The sequence below is a fragment of the Emydura macquarii genome, unplaced genomic scaffold (genome assembly GCF_026122565.2).
Source record: "Emydura macquarii macquarii isolate MOO-44397 ecotype Brisbane River unplaced genomic scaffold, CSIRO-AGI_Emac_v2 contig_3345, whole genome shotgun sequence".
Lineage (NCBI taxonomy): Eukaryota > Metazoa > Chordata > Testudines > Chelidae > Emydura > Emydura macquarii.
The window spans coordinates 7,214,310-7,238,228 of NW_027133482.1; the positions used below are offsets into that span (position 1 = coordinate 7,214,310).

Genomic DNA, 23,919 nt, shown 5'->3' on the forward strand with positions numbered 1-23,919 from the left:
GAGGCCCTGAGCTGTGAAATGACTGGCCCGAAGCCATGGGGGGGTGTGGCAGGGCCAGGAGTCAGGACGAGAATGCAGGTCCCCTGGCACTTTCTTCCAGTGGCCTTTAGACTCCTGGCTACAACCCCCTGCCAGAGCCAGTGGCGTGGGAAAGATTGCGGGGCAGGGCTCTGGCCCGTGCTCTGCAGGAGGTCAGAGGAGATGATCACAAGGGTCCCTGTGCCCTGGCTGTCACGTGGAGCGTGGCCAGAGCTGGCGGCAGCCCCTGGCCCGCGGGCACAGGTGGCCCTGAGCCATGCCCCCGCCAGGGCAGGCATCCCTGCGGTTGGCACGGCCAGCTCCTGAGAGCTGAGCCCCGGGGAGCAAGGCAGCAGCAGGCCAGGCTTGCCCCAGCCCCAGGGCCGGCTGCTGCTGCTGCTGCTGCTGCTTTGTGCCTGGCCCTGGCTGGCTTCGGGGACTCCGGCAACCGGCACCAGGGCCAGGGGCGCTGGAGGAGCCGCCCCCCGACCCGTCTCCAGCAGGGAACCGAGGCGCTTTCGGCGGGTCCCGCTACTCCGCGCAATGCGGTAGATGTCGGGATCCCGGGGAAGGTGAGGGGAGGGACCAGGCGCAGCCCCAGCCCCGGCGCAGGAGGTGCCGGCAGAGCGCAGAGCTGCGCTGCCCTGGGAGAGGAGCGCTGCGCTGCGCTGCGCTGAGCCCGGCCCCGTCCTGCGCCCCTCGCCATGCTGGCGCTGCCCCTGCTCCTCCTGGCTCTCGCCCCTGCAGCCTGGGTGCCCGGCGCGCACGGGGCCCCTGCCAACGCCACCCTCAGCCCCGGCAGCGAGCGGAGCAGCAGCAGCAGCCGCCGGCGGGGGGTGACCGCGGCCCCGACAGCGCCGAGCACCTCGGGGCGCGCGGGGCTGGAGGAGCCGCTGCCCAGCTCCAAGAGCGAGGGCCAGAGGGCGAGGCTGGCCGAGGAGAAGGAAGCGGGTGGTGAAGGTAGGGGCCGGGGCGCAGGCTGGCACCGGGGTGGGCAGGGCGCTCCGGAGTGTGTGTGTGGGGGGGAGGGGGGTCCCTTCTGGTGTCTCCTCGTCCGTGCCCCAGCCTTTATCTTGTGTGTGCTTGTGTCTCGCAGTCTGTGACTGTGTGTCTGTGTCACGGGGCTGCCCGTTCTCTGCTCTGGGGTGGTGTGCGCTGCTGGGGCGCACGGTGGGTTCGTGGCTGTGGGGTGCTCTGTGTGTGCTGTCTCCGCCGTGGGGTGAAGGGTTGTGGTGTGTGGGGCTCTGGATCGCTGGTGTTTGTGGTTGTGGCACGGCGCATCCTGGGGGCTCTGGCTTGCATTGTGTTTTCTTTTCCCTGGTCCTGGGGGGCAGCCGGTTGTGGGAGGTGCCGGGCATTCTTGCTGGCAGAGTTGTGTGTCCTGCCTGTGTCCTGCGTGGTCCTGCCTGCTGGGTGCTATAGCCTGGCCTGTGCTCTTTGTGGTGTGTGTTGTGTGGTGCCGGCCTGTGGCCTGTGCGCTTTGTGGCGTGTGTCGTGTGGTGCCGGCCTGTGGTGTGTGCTCTTTGTGGCGTGTGTTGTGTGGTGCCGGCCTGTGGTGTGTGCTCTTTGTGTGCGGGGTGGATCTCTCACTGCACAACATCCCCCCGGGCGCACAGCTTGGCGCACGGGGTGCTTCCCTCACACTGGTTTGCGGTAAGGTACACACGCTGAGCAGTGTGCCAAGCTGCAGCCAGGCTGCACCAGACCATGGCAGGGTGGGAGGCTGGCTCCCAGCTGCTAGGAACAGTCTCCAAACGATCCAAAACTACTCCAGCCGTCCCCTCCGCCCCCAGCTCTCCAGTCGCTCCCTGGGCTCCTTCAGGCCTGGGGGAACTAGCGAGCCAGCTTGAAATCTGGGGTCAGGGCATCCCCGACTATCCAACAGCCCTGGGTGCCTCCCTGCTCTGCCACAAACCTAATGCCCGGGCACCCGTGTCCTTCATGAGACAGGGCCGAGCGGCTGCGGTCTCTGTCCCACTGCGGCTGTGCTGTTCCCAGCAGACGGGACATGCAGCACAGACAGCAATGGACCTGCTTGGGGATGCTGCATGCGTCCCAGAGTACGGGGCCCGCAGGGAGCGACCTCAGGGCATAGCTGGGGCGCTGGCAGGCTGGGGCTGGGCCCCTGGAGCTCTGAGAGCAGCAGGAAACACCGGAGCAGAGTCCCCCATTGTTCACGAAGGAGCCTTGCTGTCTGGGGTGAGAGGGAGCAGGGCAGTCCCAGGAACCCAGGCAGGAGCCGGAGATGGCAGACAGCTGAATCATAGAGGCCCAGATGCTTCTTGCGGTCGGAGCTCTGCGCATGGAAGTGGAGACGTCCCAGGTCTGGTCTCTCACTGCCTAGACTTTCTCTCCACCCTGTAGGTGCCTGCTCCATGCAGAAGGGCCCATGGGTGCCTGCTGGGGCTGGGCCCCTTGCAGGGGGATAGGCTCGCCCTGCATCTGCTTTCCTCACAGCCACCCTTCTCCCTGGCACGTGCCCTGAACTGCAGCACCTGCTTCCCCCAGCCCGGCGGCTTGGGCCTGCGTTCGCTGCCGTGCTGGCTCTGGGGAGGAGCGGGGTGACCATGTGTCCGGTTTGCCTTTCTCCAGCCAGGGGCACCACAAAACAATCCAGGAGGGTTAAAATCGTACAGAAAAAAGTCTTGAAGAAGAAACCGAAGGCGTCGGCCCAGGGAGCCGCCAGCAAGCGAGAGCCACGTAAGTTCTTCACCCGTCCCTGCTGACGGTCCCCCGGCAGGGGGGCTGCTGATGCAGCTGGGGTATCACCTCTGAGCCCCGGGCCGCGCTCGCAGGCTGCGGGGAAGCAAGCCTGCTCCACAAAGTTGCACTTGGCCAGCACCACACTCTCCTCCAGCTCGTGTGTGGCCACACGTGCACGCATGCAGGCGATGACTGTGTCCTGTGCGGCACATCACGCCTGCCCCCTCCACCGCCGCCCTGTCCAGTCGAACAGCGCAGCATTCCCTGTGTCGTGGGGGCTGGTACCAAGTTCCATTGGCTAGACGCTGCCCTCCCCACATTACCTGCCGGCGCGGCTCCGTTGTCCAGCGCTCACCTGCCTCGCGGGATGGGCAGGGGCCAGCGGGGGCTTGGAAGTGGGTTTGCCCCCAGCTCAGGTTTTCCCAGGAGGCTCCCTTTTTGGAGGAAGCTGCCCTGGGAAGTCTGCTGGGGTGCCCGGTCTGCAGGGCCGGCTGGCCAGTTCTGTGGGGTTAGGATCAGCCCGCCTGGCCTGGCTTTTTGTACTTCCCGGCTGGCCACCCCTTGGCCGGCATGGGAGATGCTTGGGGGTCGGATGACGCTGGGGAGGGGGCTCGTGTCGTTCCCTCTCCCTTAGGGGCAGAGGTGACTTTCCATCTGTGGAGGAGCGGGGCTGGATTCTTCATCCCCAGCAAACCTCGTCAGGAGCCTGGTCCCCCTCTGCACCCCAGCCCTTGCCTGCCCCTGCAGTCAGCCCCCGGGACCTGCCTCAGCCAGAGGCGTCGGCGGAACTGACCGGCAGGGGAAGTTACAAGTGGCATTTTGGTCGTCATCGGAGCAGCGCTAACCCCCCCTCGGCTGCTCGCACACGGCCCCAGCACCCCGCCGGGGACTGCCACGGACCGGCACACGCCTGGAAAATGGACCCGCACCCTCCCCTGTGCACTGACAAACGTCTCCACGTGTTCTGGCCCCCAGGTGCCTGGGCCTGCGCCACCCCACACACCCCCCCCCCCCCACGCCAAGCGCACCCATTCAGATGCCCCCGATGTGCGCCTGGTGCCGGTGCCTTTCCGCGGAAGGGGGCAGCCTTTCCCAGCCGGCCCGGGTTGTTCTTGGAAGGCTGGCACTGTCGTCTTTCCATGGCTTTTGAGGTTTCCAGCAGCATCGAGAAGCGTTTCCTGCCGAGCCGCAGGGCCGCCGGGTGGAAAGCTGGCAGGCGCCCAGGGGCTCACTAGGACGGCCTCGTGAGGCAGGAGCAGCAGCGATGCCAGGGCAGCCGGCGTCCCTTCTCGCTAACCCCTGAGGAGCTGCGCTGGGGCAGATTTCCAGGGAATGGCTAGTGTAGACACAGCCTCTGGTGACCCAACGGGCAGCAGAGCCTGGCCAGGAGCCCTTGGCAGCGTCCTGGAGCAGCAGACGCAGAGTCTGGAGCGCTGGTTTGCCCCTTTCAGAAAGGGGTCGGGCACGACTGTGTGTGGGCATGGGGCGGGAACGGGGCAGGGGCACACTTCGCAGAGGGAGCTGACGGCTGGCTGGGGGCCGGAGGATGTTCCCTGCAGCGGGGTGCAGTGGGGAGCCACTGGCCCTTTGCTCTAGGGGGATTGCGCTTTCCTCGGCCCCAGCTGGAGAGAGAGACAGGTTTGGGAGGAGGGGGGTGCAGGAGGAGATGCAGGGGGTCATTGGGATGTTGCCTGGCAGGAAGGGGGGATCCTGGGCGAGATGGGGCACTGGGCCGATCGGTGAGACAAATCCTAGCCTTGCGATTGCTCCAGGAGCTGTGGGCAGCATTCCCTAATGGTTCCTGTTCTCTCGCTGGTCCCCGGGAGCACTCCAGAGAGAGGGCAGCGTCTCCTGAACCCGGTGCCCAGGGAGCTGCCCGGCGCTAACCCAGCTCTGGGGTAGGTCCCGCATGGGGAGCTAAGCCAGGCCAGCTCTCGAGCACGAGTGGCAGCGTTACCAGGGCGGATGTGCGGCAGACGGGGCCCTCGCTGTGCCCAGCACCTGACCAGCCCAGGGGGCCCCGTAGCAGGGGGAAGCCGTGGGCCAGGCCCTGTCAGAGCTGAGGATTCACACAGGAGCACTGGGACAGGATGTGGAAAGCCTGGTCTCCAGTCCCCCACTGAGTGCCCCTCGCTGAGATCTAGCAAGAGCCCCTCCCCGCCTCTGGCTGGCCCACCATGGCTTCCCACCACGAGGCCTGCTAGCCACAGCACTGGGGAGGGAGGACGGCTGTGTCCGAGTCACCCTGAGGGGGTCCCCTCTTCCCTGCATCTCCAGGGCACTGTCAGGGTGCGAGGGGAGCGCCCTGGGCTTACCCTGTGACCCCCCGCACGCGCACTGTTCTGAGCAATGACCAGAGGGGGCGCCGCAGAGCAGTGCAATTAACTGCCCCCCGGCCCAGCCTGCAGCGTGAGGTTCCCCCCGTGCAACAGCTGCAACCAGCCTGGCCCTGTCCCCCGCACAGCCCCCTGGCATCACGCCCGCTGTGCCAGGATATGACGGCTCTTCGATCCACTCCCCCCTGGCCCCGTCTCCGGGAGCGCTTGTGTCTCCGGCAGTGTGGTTTGGCTCCAGCCTGCAGCTGAGCGCGCTGCCTGGGGCGTGCAGAGCTCGACGCCAGCCCTCAGCCGGGAGAACGGAAAAGGGCCAGCCTCTGGGCTGTGCATCAGCCTGGGCCCCTCACAGGGCCGTGGCAGTGGGTGGGGCACCCAGGGGATCCCCAGGGGCTCTGTGCATGGTGTAACGATACCGTCCCTGGCACAGCGCAGCGCAGCGTGTGTGCAAAGCTCTTGGCAGTGAGGTGCTGCAGCTGCCTCTGGGGGGTGGGACATAGCTGCTGTATAACAGGCAGGGTAACCCCGCAGCTGGGGCAGGGCCGCCGGGGAGGAGGAATGCCGGATGTGGCTTCAACTGCAGGGGGAAGGTTGGGAAAGCTGAATGTGGGGGTGAGCCTGGATTGCTGGCGACGGCGGGCGGTCCAGCTGTGACGGTCTGTCCACGCCCGGCTGCCTCTGGCTCGGGGTGGGGGGAGCTGCTCGAGACCCTCGCTCATTCCCTGCTGAGTTCGATGATACTGGCTGTGCTGCTTGCAGCCTTGGGGACAGCCAGCTCCAAGCTAGCAGCAAACGGGGCCTGCCCCGGCCCAGGGGCAGAGCTCATCGAACGAGCCGACACCGAGCGCAGAGAAACGTAGGCTGACCAGGGGGAAATACCGCTGCCCCTCAGGCTGTGGGGGTCACACCACCCCCCAGGGAGCAGCAGGAGCCCCATTGCGGCCGCACTGAGCCCTAGCCCTGCTAAAGCGCTGGGGAATAGGCTGGGGGTGTGCTTACCGCCACGGTCTGGGGCCAGCGCAGAGGACAGGGAGCCAGGAGTCCGGAGTGCTGACCCCCAGGGAGAGTTCCCCATCTGTGAGCTGGGACGAGCAGGAACCAGGCTGTTTCCAGCCGTCGGTACCTGGCCAGGCTCTGGCGCTGAAAGACCCTGAGCAGCGATAACGGGACCAGGTGTCGCTAAGAGCTGCAGGGTTTCGCCTGATTTTGGACGGTCCGTCACCCGATGGTCTGTCATTGAGTTACAGCCCGCTCGGCACCGCGCAGCGAGAGATCGCCCCCATCCGACGCCCCAGGGTGCCCGGCCTGGCTGGTCCGCACTGGGTGGGGTCTCCCCATCGTTCAGGGCATGGGGTTCCGGGCCCAGCCTGCCTCTCCTGCCCCCGTCGCTGGCTGAGGTTCCCGGAGCAGAGGTGCTGGGCCGGACTCCGTGGGGCCACCCCATTGAGAGCACTGCGCTAGGATGCGTCGGGCCCCTCTGCCTTCTTCATGAAGCTGACTTTGCCTTTCCTTCCCCCCTTGGGTCTCCCACCAGAATGTCCCCCGCTGGGGCTGGAGTCTCTGCGTGTGTCGGACTCCCAGCTCCGCGCCTCCAGCATCAAGCGCTACGGGCTGGGGGCCCATCGCGGACGCCTCAACATACAGGTGCGCAGGGCCGTGCGCTGCCCCCGCGTGTGCGGTGCACAGGCTCCCAGCAGCGGGGAGGGCGGGGGGGCCCGTTCATTCAGAGTGCAGCCCTTCCCAGCCCACGTGGCTGTTACCTGACCACCACCTGTGCTGTCTCCCCCTCCAAGGTAGATGTCCTGATTCTATAGGGGCAGTCCTGGTATTCGGGGCCTTTTCTTATATAGGTGCCTGTTCCCCGGCCCTTTTTGTCACACTTGCTATCTGGTCACCCTCCTCCAGGGATTCTGGGGCACCATCCTGACATCCCTCCCCACCGCCCCCCAGCAGGGTCACCCCATCCATGCCCCACACTGACTGCACTGACTGCACCGAACATCATGATACCCCCCCCCCCCCCATCCTCCGCCCGTCTCCTGTGCGTTTAGTTCAGAACCAGAGAGCCGCATCTGTTCAGGGCCGAAGCATAATTTTTTCGGGCCCAGTACAAACTTGTAACACGGGCCCCCTCCCACACACGTAATGGGGGTTGCAGCCTGGGCCGGGGGCCTCTGGGCCCTGGTAAAGTGTACCCTTCCCCCCACACACCCCCGTGTGTAGGCCCTGGGCCCGTTTCTGGGGGGCAGCATTGCAAAGATCTGTGAACTCCCCCCTGAAACCAGAGCTCTGTGTTCTAGCCACGATGTGCCAATTTTGTGGGCCAAGCGGCCCCGGGGGTCCCTTCGCACGAGATCTGGAGAAAGCATTCGTAACTTCTGGCCAAAAGAGCTATTTCTGTCAAACACCAAAGGAAAATATCTCCCCCCCCCCCCCCATTCAACTGCAGACTGGCTCAGACTAGTGAGATGTGCAGGCCTGTGGATTGCCCACCGTTCTGTGGGGCGCTGAGCCCCGGAGCCAGCTCGCTGGGGTTGTTTGCTCGCTGTCCGCTAGGCCAGCGCTGTCCCAAACGCTCGGCGGGACGGTCCCCAGCGCCAGGAGCTCGTGTCCGGACGCCCACCGCCCCAGGGCGCTGGCATGGTTCGCTCCCCGCACGTGTCTTCCTGCGCGCCACGGCTGCCCCACGGTGACCTCTCGCTGCTCTCTGTCCCTCCCCGCCCCGCTGCAGTCCGGGATCCACGACGGGGACTTCTACGATGGAGGCTGGTGTTCTGGCCACGAGGACCGGAACCAGTGGCTGGAGATTGACGCCCGGCGGCCAACCCGCTTCACCGGCGTCATCACGCAGGGCCTGAACTCCATCTGGACGTAAGCAGCGCCCGCAGGGCGGGGTGGTGGTGGAAGCAGGCCAGCGTGCCCCTCGCCGGGGCGTCCAGGCTCGCAGGCAGCTCTTCGCTCTGTGGCCGTGGCGGCTATAGGGCGAAGGGGCCCAGAGGCCCTAGAGACCCCTCAGAGCCGGTGACTCTGACCCCACTGCTGCTTCTCTCGCCCGGCAGGTACGACTGGGTGACCTCCTACAAAGTGCAGTTCAGTAACGACACGCACGCCTGGCAGCCGGGCCGGAACGGGACGGAGGAGGTGGTGAGTGGGCGCGCCTGGCGCCGAGCCCTGTACGGGGCCTCGGGGGGGCAGGAGGCTGAGGGGGCAGGTGGCCAGGGCAGGACTTGGGGCCAGAGGTTCGGGGTCAGATCGTCCGGGTCTCGCACACATTGGTGCCTTTTTCCCAGCAGCAGGAGCCGGGACAGCCCTCCCTGCCCTCGGCCGGTCTGCGAAGGGTTAATAGCTGCCAGGGCGGGGCTGGCACCTGGCCTGTGGGGAGGGAGGGGCTGGCTTTGTAGCGCCCCCCCCCATCACCCCCCAGCATCCACTGCATCCATCCTCCACAGCACAAAGAGCTTCTGTCCTCCTGGGGCTGGGCGGGCAGACGAGGGCAGCTCAGCTTCCCCTACAGCCCCCAGCCCCTGGGCAAAACCCCCAGGCTGAAGGGGGGGAGTGTGTGTGTAAATAAACCAGTGCAATGTATGTGTGTGTGTGCAAATGAGTGCAGTGCAGTGTGTGTGTGTAAATAAATGAGTATGTGTGTAAATGAGTGGTGTGTGTGTGTACACGCAGTGCGGTGTGTGTACATAAGTGCACTGTGTGTGTGTGTACCGCTGTAGAACCAGCTCTGCTCCGGCCGAATCTCTCGGGAGATCAGTGAGCTCATAAACAGGCAGAAAGAAATCAGCCCGGAGAGGGGGAGGGGAGGAGCCAGCAGCTCCCAGCCCCTCGGAGCAATGGGGGGCGAGGTCGGTCCAGCCTGGCTCGTCCCATCTCGCTGAGCCCCCGGCTGGGGAGAGCAGAGGGGGCTCGTGGCCGGGCGGTGAGGGGTCACTCTGGGCCCCGGGTGGCGCTGGGAGGATGCCCGCATTGCACTCACTGTCTCTCTGTGCGTTGTTCCCGGGGGAGCTCTGAGCTGGCACGGGCACAGCGCGGCGCCCGGATCTCTTTTGGCCCGGGGCAGAGCAGCTCTTGGTTCCCCTGGGGCTTGGCACAAGCCTGGGCCTGGCGTCCTCCCTCCCTGGTGCCAGGTTGCAGCTGTCAGGCAGCAGCAGGGTCTGTTTCTCAAACGGGAGCAGGCGGGGGGGGGCAGCTGGGTCAGATGTAACCCTTTGGGTTCTGGACACGTTTCCACCCTCTGGCCTGGCCAACCGGGCAATGCAGACACTGGGCTCTGGCCCCAGCCACTGCTCCCCTGGTGCCCGGCGACACGGGGGCCGTGCAGGCCAGCGAGCAGAGCAGGGGCGCATCTTGCCCCTGGAGCCGGGGACTGAGCCTGGCTGTGGCAGAGCAGATAGGGCCAAGGGCAAGTGCATGCCAGCCCGCGAGCAATGCAGGGGCACCCACCGTCTGTGCTGCCGGCCCTCGCCAGCTCCCAGCCTCACGCGGGCCTGGGAGAATCTTGGCTGCTGTTTCACGGAGGGCTCGGTGTCCAGCCCCTGGCCGGGAGCGGGGCCGGGCGCGTGGCCCGACAGGCTCTGTGGGCTAGGCTGGCTGTAGGCTGCCAGGCTAGGGTGGCAGATGTCCTGCTCCGAGCCGGGTGAGATCCAGTCTGGGGCGCAGGCAGGAGATCCGGGTCTCCAAAGAGGGGCGGGAGGGGGCCATTGGGGAGCCCTGCCCTGGCTGTTGGGGGGGTGCTGGGCTGGAGGCCCCGGGCCTGTCACGCCAGCCCCTGTCACCAGCAACAAGCTCCCCCCGGAAGGACGAGTATTTATACCGAGGAGAAGAACGAACCTCGCAAGCAGCCGAAGGCCAGTGCTGCATCCGTCTGTCTGTCCGTCCTCTAGGTCTTCCAGGGGAACAAGGACCCTGAGACACCGGTGCTCAACGCGCTCCCCACCCCCGTGGTGGCGCGCTACATCCGCATCAACCCCCAGACCTGGTTTGAAAATGGCACCATCTGCCTGAGGGCGGAGATCCTGGGCTGCCCCTTGCCAGGTAGGACACTCCATCACACCTTGGGCCGGGCCTGACCCTGCCCTCTTCCTCCCAGGCCAGCGGGCCAGGCCCAGCCGTCTTCCTCTTCATTCTGTTATGTAGCATCAACCCTGCCTGCCTGTCTCCTCCACAATCCTCTGCCATCCTAGCAGCCCCAGGTCCCGGGGCAGGGCCAGGAGTTCGATAACAAGTCCCAAATGGTCTGGGATGTAGCTCTTAGAGAAATGCCTCTCACCCAACAGCCCTTCCTGGTCGTGCACAGCAACGCAGGAATTGCTGGGCCAGGTGAGACTCACTCCTTTTAACCCAGGCTAATGGCCTGTACCAGCTGCCTGAGAGAGTCCCTGAGTGATGGGCGAACCTGCCCATGGTGACGTTCCCTCCTGACCCCCAATAGCTATAGACCTGGTCAAGCCCTGAAGCATGAACATTTCCGTCCCTGCCAATGCGCTCAGGTATTTTTGAATATTTACGGGTATAACTGGGTGTTCTTGTTCTCATGGAGGTGCCAGCCGTGGGCCTGTAGGTCAGGGTGCGTTTCACCCTTAAAACAGGGACGTAGCCCCTCTGTTACGTAGGAAAAGTACAATGTATCTTCCCCCACCGGGCAGCCTGGCCCGACTCTCTGAGCTGGGCTGAGGTGTTACAAATAAATCCATGAATCGGATTCTGAACGAAAACTCATTTTGAAAATGGGGCCTTTAAGGAACGCAGCCCCCAGCGTCAGACGAGTGTTGTCCCTCTTGACGTCCACTCATTGGCTGTTTACACACGGACTGGCCGAGGGGTGACTCTGGAGTGCATCTGGAGCGCAGCACAGCTTTGTACCTGATGTTTTTAGGCTGGCTGGTCCCTTCTTGCTGTTAGTCGCTGGAAGTGGAAGTTTCTCCTTCAGCAGAGGCGGAAGAATAACCGTGGTTAGCGAAACTCGGGGAGAATTGGCCGTTTTCCAAAATGGCCAGGACTGAGGACGCCGGCCGGCCTCAGCACAGGGCCGTCTCAGGCTGGAAAGGGGTCGTGGGCTGCCTCCGTGGTGGAGGATACACCACGTGGTGTAGGATACGAGGCATCACCCGCACAGGGAGAATGGGTGGCAGTGGCCAGCGGGGCTAACACGGGAGCGCTTGGTGCATAGCCCTGGATTTCACGCCCGTGTCTCCCTGGGCTCCTTGCAGACCCCAACAACATCTACTCCTGGGAGCGCGAGCCGGTGCCGACCGACAAGCTGGACTTCAGGCATCACGACTACAAGGAAATGAGAAAGGTACGTTCCCTTCCCCCCGCCGCCTCCGCGGGGCTGGGGGCCGGCTGCTCCCGCCCCGTGCCCGTCCCCCCGCCGGCGGGCTAGGTGGGCACAAGTCCCTCCCGCCAGCCCCAGGCAGGAGAGGCTAGCCGGGCCCCTTGCCCTCCGCAGCTGATGAAGAAGGTGAACGACGAGTGCCCCAACATCACCCGGGTCTACAGCATCGGCAAGAGCTACCTCGGCCTGAAGATGTACGTCATGGAGATCTCGGACAACCCTGGCCAGCACGAGCTGGGTGAGTGCCCGCAGCACGGGCAGGGGGAGAGACGCCGCTGGCGCCGCTCCCCGGTCGCACCCCTGGCGCTGGCAGGCAGAGAGGAAGGGATCGATTCACTGCGCCCCGCGTTGGTCGGGGGGGGGGGGAGATGACGTCTGTCTACATCCCTGCTCTGCAACCACGGGACTGGTCTGGCTGAATCCACCCAGAGCCAGGGCGCCCCCCAGAGTCTGCCCCCAGACACTCCCAGAGCCAGGGCCCCCAGTCTGTGCCCGGAGAGACCCCCAGAGCCAGGGCAGCCCGATGGGTCTATGCCCAGGGTAACCCCCAGAACCAGGGCACCCCCCGGAGTTTGCCCCCAGACACCTCCCAGAGCCAAGGTGGCCCGGTGGGTCTGTGCCCAGTAAGAGCCCCAGAACCAGGGCACCCGCTGCCTGGAGTGTCCCAGGGCCTGCCCTTGCTATTCTGTCCCAGACTCACCATGTCCTGCCCCCGTGCTGGGGACGCCCACAGCGCTAACTCCCCACAGCCAGCCCTGGTTCCCCAGCAGGCGCAGCACAGGGGACAGTCTCCGCTTTGCTCCCCCCAGCGGTCTGGGATGTAGGGGGATTTCCCAGGCGGCCCTGGCGCCAGCACGCTGGGGAGGGGGGCAGGGGCGGGCAGCAGGCTCGGTGGGCAGCTGGCGCTGGTGTCCCTGGCAGGGGAGCCGGAGTTCCGCTACGTGGCGGGGATGCACGGGAACGAAGTGCTGGGCCGCGAGCTCCTGCTCAACCTGATGGAGTACCTGTGCCGCGAGTTCACGCGAGGCAACCCCCGCGTCGTCCGGCTGGTGAGCGAGACCCGCATCCACCTGCTGCCCTCCATGAACCCCGACGGGTACGAGACGGCCTACAAGCTGGTAGGTCCCGCGGTGGCAGGCCGAGGGGAGGGCGGCTTGCGGGCGGGGCGGCGTCGCCGCTGGGTCTGGAGATAGCCACTGACGGGCGCCTGCGGCCGCAGGGGATCACCGCTGTCAGATGTCAGAGGAACGGACAGTGAGAGGGGTGGCCTGGGGAACCCGGCCCGTCCACGGTGCCCGGCATCGGGGCTGGGTCCCGCTCTGTGCCCTGCCCGTGCAGGGCCGGACAGGTGCTGAACGGCTCCGGTAAGGCGCCGAGCTCCCTCTGCTCCCGTGTAGCCAGCGGGAGGCGCTCTCAGCCCCTGGGACAGCCCAAGCCCCGGGCAAAGGCAGCGACGGGCGTCCCGGGGCCCAGTTCTCTCCTGCTCGCCCAGTCCAGACGCGTGGGGAGGAAGGGGCGAATGGGACGGGACGGGACAGGGGGGCGCCCTCTGGCCAGGGTGGGCTGGGCCATCCGGGAGGGACGGAGGCAGAAGGGCTGGGGAGCCGGGTCAGGCCATGGGGTGGGCCTGTCGTTACTGGGGGTCTCCGCTCTGCTGACGCGCCCTGCAGAGAGCAGGAGGGTGCGGCAGGGACGGGGGAGCCGTGCACTCCTGCCGACCCTCCCGGCACGCAGGGCTCGGAGCTGTCTGGCTGGGCCATGGGCCGCTGGACCTACGAAGGCATCGACCTCAACCACAACTTTGCCGACCTCAACACGGCCCTGTGGGACGCCGAAGACAACGAGCTGGTTCCTCACAAGTTCCCCAACCACTACATCCCCATCCCGGAGTACTACACCTTCGCCAACGCCACGGTGAGCCCACGCCGGGGACTGGGGCATGCAGGGACGCAGGGGAGTTCTATGGGGGGCAGGGGCAGGGGATGCTGTGGGGAGGGGGGGCTGCGGAGGGGCCTGTGGGGCATGGGGGCGAGGAGCGGTGTGGGGTGCCGGGAGAGATGGGGCTGTGAGATCCTGGCATTCTCTTTGCTGCGAGGCAAAGACGGGGGTGACGGATGCGAACACCCCGCCTGTTCTGGGGTGCGCTGGCTCCCGTGAAAGCAGTGGGACGATCCAGGCCCCGAGGGGGAACCAGGGGGTCCCGCCAAGGGCCTGCAGCCGCTACGGCCGCCCAGCAGCGCCCTGCTCCTCGAGCCCAGGGTGAAGTGGGTGCGAGGTGCCGCCCGGGCAGAACGGCAGCACCTGGCACGGGAGCCGCTCCCAGCCGAGGGCACGCGCGGAGCAGGGTCAGGCCACGTGCGTCACGCTCCATCCCTGTGCTCCGGGCCCTGGGCGTGTCCTGCCGCCGGAGCTCCGCGCTCTGACCTGCCGGCCTGTCCCTGGCCAGGTGGCGCCGGAGACCCGGGCCGTCATCGACTGGATGCAGAAGTACCCCTTCGTGCTGAGCGCCAACCTGCACGGCGGGGAGCTGGTGGTGACCTACCCCTTCGACATGACCCGCACCTACTGGAAAGCCCAGGAGCTGACGCCCACGCCCGACGACCCTGTCTTCCGCTGGCTGGCCACCGTCTACGCCACCACCAACCTGGCCATGCTGGAGGACGAGCGCCGGCCCTGCCACTACGAGGACTTCACGCGGGAGGGCAACATCATCAACGGCGCCAACTGGCACACGGTGCCGGGAAGTAGGTGTCCACGGGGCATCGACGGCGGGGGAGGGCTGTCCCGCCATCCACGGCCGGGGCAGGGGGTCGCTGGGCACCCCGTGCGGGACAGGGAGCGGCAGCGCCGCGCTGCAATCCCCTCATCTCCCGGGGCGGGAACGATCCTTGCTGTGCCTTGTCCATTCCCTGCAATAACAGACCGGGGCGCAGAGCCTGCCGCTGACAAGTGACCCTACGATAACAGACCGGGGCGCAGGGCCTGTCGCTGACGAGTGACCCTACGATAACAGACCGGGGCGCAGGGCCTGCCGCTGACGAGTGACCCTACGATAACAAACCGGGGCGCAGGGCCTGTCGCTGACGAGTGACCCTACAATAACAGACCGGGGCGCAGGGCCTGTCGCTGACGAGTGACCCTACGATAACAGACCGGGGCGCAGGGCCTGCCGCTGACGAGTGACCCTACCATAACAGACCGGGGCGCAGGGCCTGTCGCTGACAAGTGACCCTACGATAACAGACCGGGGCGCAGGGCCTGCCGCTGACGAGTGACCTTACGATAACAGACCGGGGCGCAGGGCCTGTCGCTGACGAGTGACCCTACGATAACAGACCGGGCACAGTGCCTGTCGCTGACGAGTGACCCTACGATAACAGACCAGGGCACAGGGCCGGTCGCTGACGAGTGACCCTACGATAACAGACCGGGGTGCAGGGCCTGCCGCTGACGAGTGACCCTACGATAACAGACCGGGGCGCAGGGCCGGTCGCTGATGAGTGACCCTACAGTAACACACCGGGGCACAGGGCCGGTCGCTGACGAGTGACCCTACGATAACAAACCGGGGCGCAGGGCCGGTCGCTGACGAGTGACCCTACGATAACAGACCGGGGCGCAGGGCCGGTCGCTGACGAGTGACCCTACAATAACAGACCGGGGTTTGTCGCCCCGTGCAGGCATGAATGATTTCAGCTACCTGCACACCAACTGCTTCGAGGTGACCGTGGAGCTGTCCTGCGACAAATTCCCGCACGCGTCCGAGCTGCCCGCGGAGTGGGAGAACAACAAGGAGTCGCTGCTGGTCTTCATGGAGCAGGTGCGTGGCCTGGCCAAGGGGGGGGCGCTCTGGGGTCCGGGCAGGCCCAGAGCCTGGCCCAGCCCATGGAGCTTCCCCACGGCGGGCACATGGCCCCGTGGGAGCCCAGGCAGGTCTGGCTGAGCGTCGGTGTGAGTGCTGAACCTGCCACGGCGTCCGGGCGGGAGCGACATGGCGCAGCACTGTCCCACCTGGGGGGGAGGGAGACCTAGTGGTTAGAGTACGGGACTCGGTGTCAGGACACCTGGGTCCCATTCCCAGCTCTGCTCCTGCCCTGCTGTGTGGCTGTGCTCCGCAGGTCCCGCCATGGGAGCTCTGCCCCGTGGTCAGCCTGGCCCAGGATCCCGTCTGTGCCAGCAGCCGGTGCCAGCAGCTGCTGTTCAGTGGAAGGGGCCAGACCCTGCAGTAACCCACTGCCAGGGGACATGGCCCTAGCCCCTGCTAGCTGAGCGGCGCCTCTCCTGCCCCCAGATTTCTCTACGCTAGAGCTTCCCCTTGTTCACTAAAGTGACCGGCCCTGGCTTTGAACTCCGCCGCCTCAGATCTGGCCGCTGCCTCTGCTTTTGCTGCTGTGGCCTGAGAGGGGAAGGGGGCCGGAGGAGGCTGGTTATAGACGGGGCAGTCCCTGTTCGCAAGGAGCCGGAGGGACCGTTACATGCCATGCCGTGACATCGGGCAGCTCGGCGTGGTTTTGTGCACCCCGGTGTTCGCTCCCATCATAGCGCTCCAGGCAGCAGCGGCCCGTCCTCTCTGTACGGGGCAATCCCCTGCTGTCCTTCATGCTTTACAGACCCCTCGCTGGGGCCCTGGCGCATCAGTGTTGCCATGTGGGTGTTAGACGCTGCCATGGAAACCACGGTAACCCCTCAGAGCCCCCGGCTCCAAAAACCCAATTCCCTCCCCCTTGAGCCAAAGAGGAATCACCATTAGCTGAGAGCAATGTAGGGGCTATGAATTAAAGTTACAGAAGTATGGATTGGATGAATGGACTATAAAATGGATAGAGAGCTGGCTAGATCATGGGGCTCAACGGGGAGTGATCAATGGCTACATGTCTAGCTGGCAGCCGGTCACAAGCGGAGTGCCCCAGGGGTCGGTCCTGGGGCTGGTTTTGTTCAACATCTTCATTAATGATCTGGAGGATGGGGTAAATTGCACCTTCAGCAAGTTTGCAGATGTAGTAGGAGCATTGCCAGCAGATTGAGGGAAGTGATTATTCCCTCTGTTCGACATGGGTGAGGCCACATCTGGAGTATTGTGTCCAGTTTGGGGCCCCCCACTACAGGAAGGATGTGGATAAATTGGAGAGAGTCCAGTGGAGGGCAATGAAAATGATGAGGGGGCTGGAGCACAAGACTAATGAGGAGAGGCTGAGGGAACTAGGCTTGTTCAGTCTGCAGAAGAGAAGAGTGAGGGGGGATTTGATAGCAGCCTTTAACTACCTGAAAGGGGGTTCCAGGGAGGATGGAGCTAGGCTGTTCTCGGTAGTGGCAGGTGACAGAACAAGGAGCAACGGTCTGAAGTTGCAGTGGGGGAGGTCTAGGTTGTATATTAGCAAAGCTTTTTCCCTTGGAGGGTGGTGAAGCACTGGAATGGGTTACCTGGGGAGGTGGTGGAATCACCATCCTTAGAGGTTTTTGAGGCCTAGCATGACGCAGCCTTGGCTGGGATGGTTTAGTTGGGGTTGGTCCTGCTTTGAGCAGGGGTTGGGCTAGAAATCAGAGGTTCCCAACCTTTTTGAGTGAAAGTCCAACTAGTTAACACTAGGTAAAACACTCCCTCCCCCACCCCCTGCCATAAACACACATAACCATATATGACAGTAACACTACATTACATAATAATAATCAATGACTCTTACCTGACTGAGAAGCGAAGCCGTCCCTGGCGCAGCCGCCACCGCACGCCCTGTCTGGCCCGGCCTCTTCCCGTCTCTCGTGGATTGAGGGTAATGGAGGTGGCCCTGGCGGGTTGGCCGGGGCTGGGTGGGGCTGCTCCTCCGCGCCGGCTGGTATGCAGTTTGGGGGGGCTGCACCCGGCGCAGAGGTCAGGGGCTAAATGACCTCACTATTACTGAAGCCTCCTGGACCCCCCTGTAATCTTTGGCGCCTCCCCAAGGGGGTCCCGCCCCCCAGGTTGGGACCATTGGACTAGACGACCTCCTGAGGTCCCTTCCAGCCCTAATCTGCTCGGATTCTATGACACACGGTAGAGCAATTCTGAATCCATCCAGCGGAGGGCACTGTGCACACACGCACTTGGTGTCCAGGGCTTTAAAAGCTGAGTTATCAAGGACGATCGAGATGCGAGAGCTGGTAGAGATTAGCTCCCGGAGATCCCAGAGGCCGGGCATAGCAGACATTCATCAGGCATCGCCCGGCTGCATAAAGGCAGGGCAGCCCTAGACGCGTGGTGGTTTGGTTTGTAGCTGAAACGCCCTTCGGGTGGAGCTGCAAGAATAGCATCTCCAGTCCCGCCAACAGCCGCTCTGTTCCTCCGGCAGACGTGAGCAGAGGAACAACGAGTGGCAGCAGGTTGCCCGTTCGTTCCTGCTGCCGCGGGCGAGCCCCTCCGACCGTGCCAAGGAGCCGTGGCAGGACCTTCAGGAGAGCAGGAAGAGACAGTGGCAAGGCAGGCTGGCCAGCGTGGGCCCGGCGGCACCCTGTCGTGCTAAACACGGCACTGCAGGGGCCGCTGGGAGGGTGGAGCTGAGAAGGGAAGGGTGGCGTTGGGTTAAAGGACAAGACAGGGAGCCGAGACCCCGGGGTGCATTCCCTGCCGTGCTGCAGCCTGGGGCTGATCGCCTGTCCCCAGGCACCAGGTATACTCCTTGCACCCGGACAGCGCAGGCACAACGGAGGTTGCTGGTGTCTCTTGTTTTGTTTAGAACGTAAAAAACAAATTCCAGGTTCTGCCAGTGGTCGTAGTGGGTCTTGGTAACCGCGTGTCCCCTTCGCACCTTTCGATGACATCCAGTGAGAGCCGGCTTCACGGGGGGCGAGGGGGCAACACCTCCCAAAGGGATAGTCAACCTTGTCTACACTGGGTGTTGCGCCCCCTCACGTGGCAGGGAGACGCTGTTTGCGCTGGGGCAAGCTGGTTTGCACCTGTGCGGTTGGCCTCCTTGCAGGCTACAGCAGTGGCCCAAATCCCAGGGTAGACGAGGCCTGATGGCTTCCCAGCATCCCAGGGACGGGCGCTTGCCTGTATTGCTAGAGTGCACGTTGGACCTGTGCATGCCCATAAACCAGCAGCTGCAGAGGTTGCTGGCCGGTGTGGTGCAATGATCCACCGGAGGGGCTAGCGGGTAACTGGTGTCCGGGTCGTGCACACAGCTGTCCATGCCAGCATGGTCCCTTGAACGGCATGTGCCAGCGGGGCAGAAGTCCCAGCCTCAGCTCGTCTCTCACCGGAGGGCAGACCACACCTTGCACGTCCGTCTCCTACAGGGGCTTGTTAATCTCTCCGCTCAGCAGTTGGTACCCACGGGGCTCTGTGCTGGGCACCACAGAGGGTGGCAAAGGCAGGGGAGTCCAAGGGCAGGCCGGGTGGCCAGTGGCTGCAGGCACCGCTGTGACGTTCCCCTCTGCAATCTGGGCTGGCGTATCGCTGTGTCACCCCAATCCCTCACTCCCAGAGCCTGTCCTGCACTTGCTCTGCTGTACGAACCCCCACTCCTGGGTCAGCCCACGCACAGCCGCCTGCACGCAAGTGGCCTTAACTGAGTGAGTTCTTCTGGCCAGCCACTGGTGGGATTATGCAATAGAATGACCCCAGCAAACGCCTCCGGTCCCAGATGCAACCCTAGGAACTTCCGTCTTACCGAGTTCAGCGCTGCCTGCTGGACTCTGCAAGCTCATGGGTTACTCCGTCAATTTATCAGAGAAATTGCTCTGCACCAGCTCTGGCACTCTAAATGAAGCCTCTGCGCACACCCAACCCACATGTGCTGCTTTAGATAGACCAAAGAAAGACGTTGATTGAGAACAGAAAGATTGTAGGTGATTCAGCACTCCCCCCCAAAGACACTGCACGACACACTTTCCATCAAACAACACACAATTGCGCTGTCAGGGTGTACGTGGAGTGCAGTGTGTCACAGCCGCTCTCTACAGCCAGACGGAAGGAGTGCCACGTCTAGCTGGCCTCTGTGCACAGGAGCTCGCACGCGGACAGGAGAGCTGGTGGGGTACGACAGAAACAGCCGCCGGAGTTGTCGCAGGCTGTGTGGAGCCGTGGGGCGAGCTCACCTAAGCCTAACTCTGCCACTGACTGACCGCGTGGCCTTGGGCAAACCATGCCGCCTCTGCAACAGGAGGCTGGTGACTGAGCCATCTCTGCGGGGTTGGTCCATTAACGCTCCACGGCCAGAATGCTGGGGTGCGACTGGAAGAGGGTGAGCGCCCCGGGAGGAGGGAAGGTGTCGGGGCCTGCAGAGCAGATAAGCTGGGGTGATGGGCAGCGATAGAGCAAAGGGAGATCCAGGCTGAGGAGCAGGAGACGCTACTGATGGGGGCAGAAACCCCAGCGCTCAGGAGGTTTAATCTGGGATCGAACAAACGGCAGGTATCTAGCGGCACACGTTGAGTGGTGCCCCTGGCCTGGGGGAAGGGTCGCGCTCCCCATTGTACAGAGGGGCAGCGCTTGTGTGCTGTGCACCGTGTGTGCTCTGTTGTCCCCAGGAGCCGCCTGGATGTGTTTTATGTCCTGTGTTCTCCCAGGTCCGCCGGGGCATTAAAGGGATCGTTCGGGACAAAGACACGGAGCAGGGAATTGCAGATGCCATCATTTCTGTGGACGGTATCAACCATGACGTCAGAACAGGTACCGCACCCATCACGGGACGACGGGGGCGATCGCCACAGCCCTCTTAGTCACAGGGATGCCCGCGCGCTGTGGCAAAAACCATAACACGGCTCGGCTTCTCGGGCTGCCGGAGCAGAGGGGCCGTGGGAGTGCGGGGGGGGCGGTGCTCGCCCTGCTGTGTGTCACCGGGGAGACCCGTGAGCCGGGCAGTGCTAGCCCCAGCTGTGGGGAGACACTGGGGGAGCAGCCCCCAGGGGGTGGCTCCGTGGCCCACGTTAGGAGAGCGGCCCCGAGCGGGCAGGAGTTTGTGTAACCTGCGCCCACACGAGGTGGTGCTCCAGCCTGTCCTAGCCGCGGGACCACACGCAGGGCTCTGGCTGAAGTCCTCGCTCCACTGGCATCAATGGCAAAGCTGCCGCTGAGTTTGGTGGGGCCGGGGTTTCCTGCTCCGCGGGTGCTGCTGCTTTGAGCTGGCACAGCTGGGTCGAGGCTTGTCCCTTCAGACACCCAGCTCCTGGGGTCAGGCCAGCCCAGGGGCAGCCCGTCACTCGTTACAGACAAGCTAAATCTGTCTGGGTGGCTCAGCCCACGGGGAAGAAGGGACGTGACGGCCACTGGCCAGCGTCGGACGGACCTAGAGCCCCAGGAGGGAAAGGGGCTGGTTGGGGTGGCCCAGGATGGGTGTAAATAGCAGGAAAGGGAGATGGATGCTGAGAATCCGGGACAGGCCGAGCAGTGGGAGATGTCCCATGGGACCTGTTGCCCCAGCCCCCTCCGCGGCCCCGGACAGACAGACCCCTGCAGGCCCGTTGGCCCTGGGGACGGGAGGGCTCAGGCTTTGTCGACACGGGGCTGTGGGTTGCTGCCCAGGCCTCACCGTGGCCTCTCTCGTCCTCCCGCAACAGCTTTCGACGGCGACTACTGGCGCCTGCTGAACCCAGGCGAGTACGAGGTCACCGCCGCGGCCGAAGGCTACCACCCCGTCACCAGGGCGTGCCGCGTCTCCTACGAGGACAACCCCACCCTCTGCGACTTCCGCCTCACCAAGACGCCCAAGCAGCGGCTGCGCGAGATCCTGGCCCGGGGGGGCAAGATCCCCAAGGACCTGATCCTGCGGCTCCGCCAGCTGCGGCTGCGCAAGCTGCGGGCCCAGCGGCCGGCTCAGTGAGCAGGGGGAGAGGGGCGTGAGGGGACCGAGCCCTTCTGGACCATGTGGGTGCCGCTCGCAGTCCCCCCCCCACGCTCTAGTCTAGCGGCTTCGTGCGCCTCTGTGGTGTTCAGCGTCTGAGCTCTGGGTCTGGCTCGTGTGCGCGGGTCAGTAGCAAAGTGTAACCGCTGGGTCAGGGACGGGGAGAGCATGGGCCCGGGGGAACCCCAATGCCTGACTTCCTGCCACCAGCATGGCTTAGCAATCCCTTAGCAGCCTCCCCTTGGGGCATGAACCTTCCTACCTGCCCTGCCCTGCCCTTCCCCTGCTGCTCTCCAGCCAGCAGTTCCTTGGCTGCGTCCCTTGGCATTCCTGCCCCAGACCCTGCTTCTGAGCACCCAGATGGGACCCTCCCCTGCGAGGGATGCCTGGGAGTGGCGAGACGGCATCGGAAATCAGTGGTGCAAACGAAGCGGCGGGGGTGTCCCCTTGGAGCCCGCCCAGGCATGGGAAAGACGCCACGGCTGGGCTTTGCTAGCAGAAGAGGACTTTGTAAGACCTGCGAAGAGCAGCTTCCCTCCAGGAGGCTCCCGGCACGGCTGCTGTCATCTTAGCCAGACCAGAGACGCGCCTGTTTAGTGGGGAGAGCCATTGCCTAAGAATCATGCAGCTCCCGGTTCAGGGCTGACGCACAGCTGGGCCAGCCACCCCAGGGAGGCTTCTGCTACCTGGTCACGTTCCACTGTGTCGGGCCCCCAGTCAGCAGGTGACCCCGGAGGAATCCTACACTGCAGGCTGCCCAGGGGCTCCCTGAGCATGCAGACGAAAGGGGAAGGACCTCAGGAGCGTCAGCTGGGTTCAAGCTGAGGATGCTGCAGGCGGTGTCTCTTGGAGCATCCCGGCTGCAGCGGGGAAGGAGGGGTCTTCTCCTCTCTGCTCCTGAATGTGGACGAGGTCAGAAGAGGGGGAAAACTTGCGACCTAGAAGAAGGAGTGGCCCGTGGAGTCCAGTCAGCGGTACCGTCTGCAGCCTAGAGAAATCCTTGTACTCCAGAACCAGCTATGCCCATCTGTTCATGCTGTGAGAGCTCCTGGGTCCAGTTCTACCCTTGGCTACGCTGGTGCAAGTGCATTGACGTGGGGTTGGCGCTCGTGTCACTGACAGAGCACTATGTAGCAGGACCCGGCTCACTGCGGCTCTGCAGCATGGGCAGGTGTGGAGGCTGAATTTAAACCAATGAGTCAGTTTCTTTGTGGGGCTGGGCTAATGAGGCACTGGGCCAGTACTCGAGGGGATATATGGCTGCGTGGAAGTCTCCTGCTGTTAGCCTGCGCTGCGTTGTGTTACGCAATGGAAGGGAGGAATAACTGCACACGGGGTGAAAGGGGACCAGCCTGGCGTGTGTCTGTGGTGAGAGCAGGAAACAGGCCAGGCAGTGCAGCACATTGGGCAACGACCGAGGCGGCCCGTGATGATCCCCAAGAGCAGAATTTGGCACCATGTGACTGACATGCCCTAAGCGGCATCTGTTGGAGCATCCCAGGGCGTGAGCCAGCAGCCACCACTGATTCCTCGAAACACACAGAGTCTGTGTCTGAGACTACAGGCTGGCCCTAAAAATAGCTCCTGGCACACAGAGGGTGTGACACAAGCCGGACTTCGATTGCCTGGCACGGGCTGCAGGTGGGCAGGAACCCAGGGCAAGCGTGCCTCAGCCAGTCATTACCAAATATAGCCCAGGATCTGTCACAGGGTGTGCGCTGGCTGGATTCCCAGATCCCATGGGTGGAGGGATCCTGGTGCGGTCGGTCACAGGAAAACCGGGCTGCTCCCCAGGGGTGAGGATGGTGCAGTTCCCAAGGACGCTCGGAACCATGTGTGGCCTGCAGAATAGACATGCCTGCTTGTCTGGCGTTACATCATCTGATTTCACCAGACCGTGTGACACATCTGGGCGAGCCAATTCCTAGCCCAAGGGGTAGCTTCCTCACTGAAACCACACCACAGGCACCAGGTGGTCCCCCTCATTGGCAGTGTCTGTGGGGCCAATGCAAGAGAGAGCAGCAGCCTTGTCAGCGGCGAGCCACCACTCCAGGGCAGGGCAGGGCAGGGCAGGGCAGACGCACATTAATGGGACACGGGTCAGGATTTCATATTCGCTCCAGTTTTCCCGGGCATTAAAATGACAAAGCTGTTATTAAAGACCTTGCTGACACCTCGCACGAACCAGATCCTAGACCTAGACAGAGGTGCTTCCGCTTGGCTCCCTTTCCCTCGGCCTTTGTTATTAGGGTATTTGTGTGAATACGGTTCATCCCCAGTGTGACCCCCGAGAAGACACTGGCGTTACACCAGGGGTGACTTTGGCCACAGTTCCTTGTTCTCATACAGCCCCAGGTGCAGTAACTATCCTGTGCGTATCCCCAGCCACAGGGGGGACGCCGTTGGTCCCGTATTGAACGTTACCCGGCGTTTCCAGCTCTCTCTGTCTTGTCAGGCAGCAGGTTGGGGGCTGTTCCCTTCCCCACCTGCAAGTCCAGGGCTAGCAGGCCCTTGGTTCCGCAGGCGGGACCTGACTGGAACAGGGCGTGTAAATAGCATTGGCACAAGGGACCGGGGGCTGGGGGGGGGATGTTCAGCCTCGCTGTGAGCAGCGGGTGAGTCGCGGATAAGATGCTGGCGTTGCAGGGTCCTTGCTAGACAAGGGCAGCCACAGGGGTTACGCACCAATAAATCTTTGCTGTTTGACCTG

At 64.1% G+C, this 23,919-nt stretch overlaps 2 protein-coding genes across 4 annotated transcripts in view; both read left to right on the forward strand.

The window, feature by feature from the left end:
* The window catches only part of LOC137143659 (probable N-acetyltransferase camello), a 189,690-nt gene that overhangs the window by 157,800 nt on the left and 7,971 nt on the right, over window positions 1-23,919 (forward strand). The window lies entirely within an intron of this gene.
* On the forward strand, window positions 685-23,912 carry CPXM1 (carboxypeptidase X, M14 family member 1). Of its 3 annotated transcripts, none has more exons than XM_067533530.1 (14): window positions 685-978; window positions 2,611-2,718; window positions 6,589-6,698; window positions 7,786-7,925; window positions 8,114-8,198; window positions 9,944-10,094; window positions 11,270-11,358; window positions 11,467-11,632; window positions 12,316-12,512; window positions 13,129-13,308; window positions 13,841-14,138; window positions 15,075-15,214; window positions 19,936-20,038; window positions 20,926-23,912. In XM_067533530.1, the coding sequence occupies exons 1-14, from the start codon at window positions 723-725 to the stop codon at window positions 21,186-21,188; spliced, it is 2,286 nt and encodes a 761-aa protein (XP_067389631.1). In that variant the 5' UTR covers window positions 685-722; the 3' UTR covers window positions 21,189-23,912. The 3 variants fall into 3 exon arrangements, with proteins under 3 accessions (XP_067389631.1, XP_067389632.1, XP_067389633.1); XM_067533531.1 differs by having other exon boundaries at window positions 11,509-11,632; XM_067533532.1 differs by lacking the exons at window positions 19,936-20,038; window positions 20,926-23,912 and adding an exon at window positions 17,718-17,966.

Bases quoted from the DNA above. Each gene is read 5' to 3' on its own strand.
- CPXM1 (XM_067533530.1), top strand. From the start codon at position 723: ATGCTGGCGCTGCCCCTGCTCCTCCTGGCTCTCGCCCCTGCAGCCTGG. The intron at 8,199-9,943 runs GTGAGTGGGCGC...TCCGTCCTCTAG, and splicing joins GGAACGGGACGGAGGAGGTG to GTCTTCCAGGGGAACAAGGA. The intron at 14,139-15,074 runs GTAGGTGTCCAC...CGCCCCGTGCAG, and splicing joins CTGGCACACGGTGCCGGGAA to GCATGAATGATTTCAGCTAC.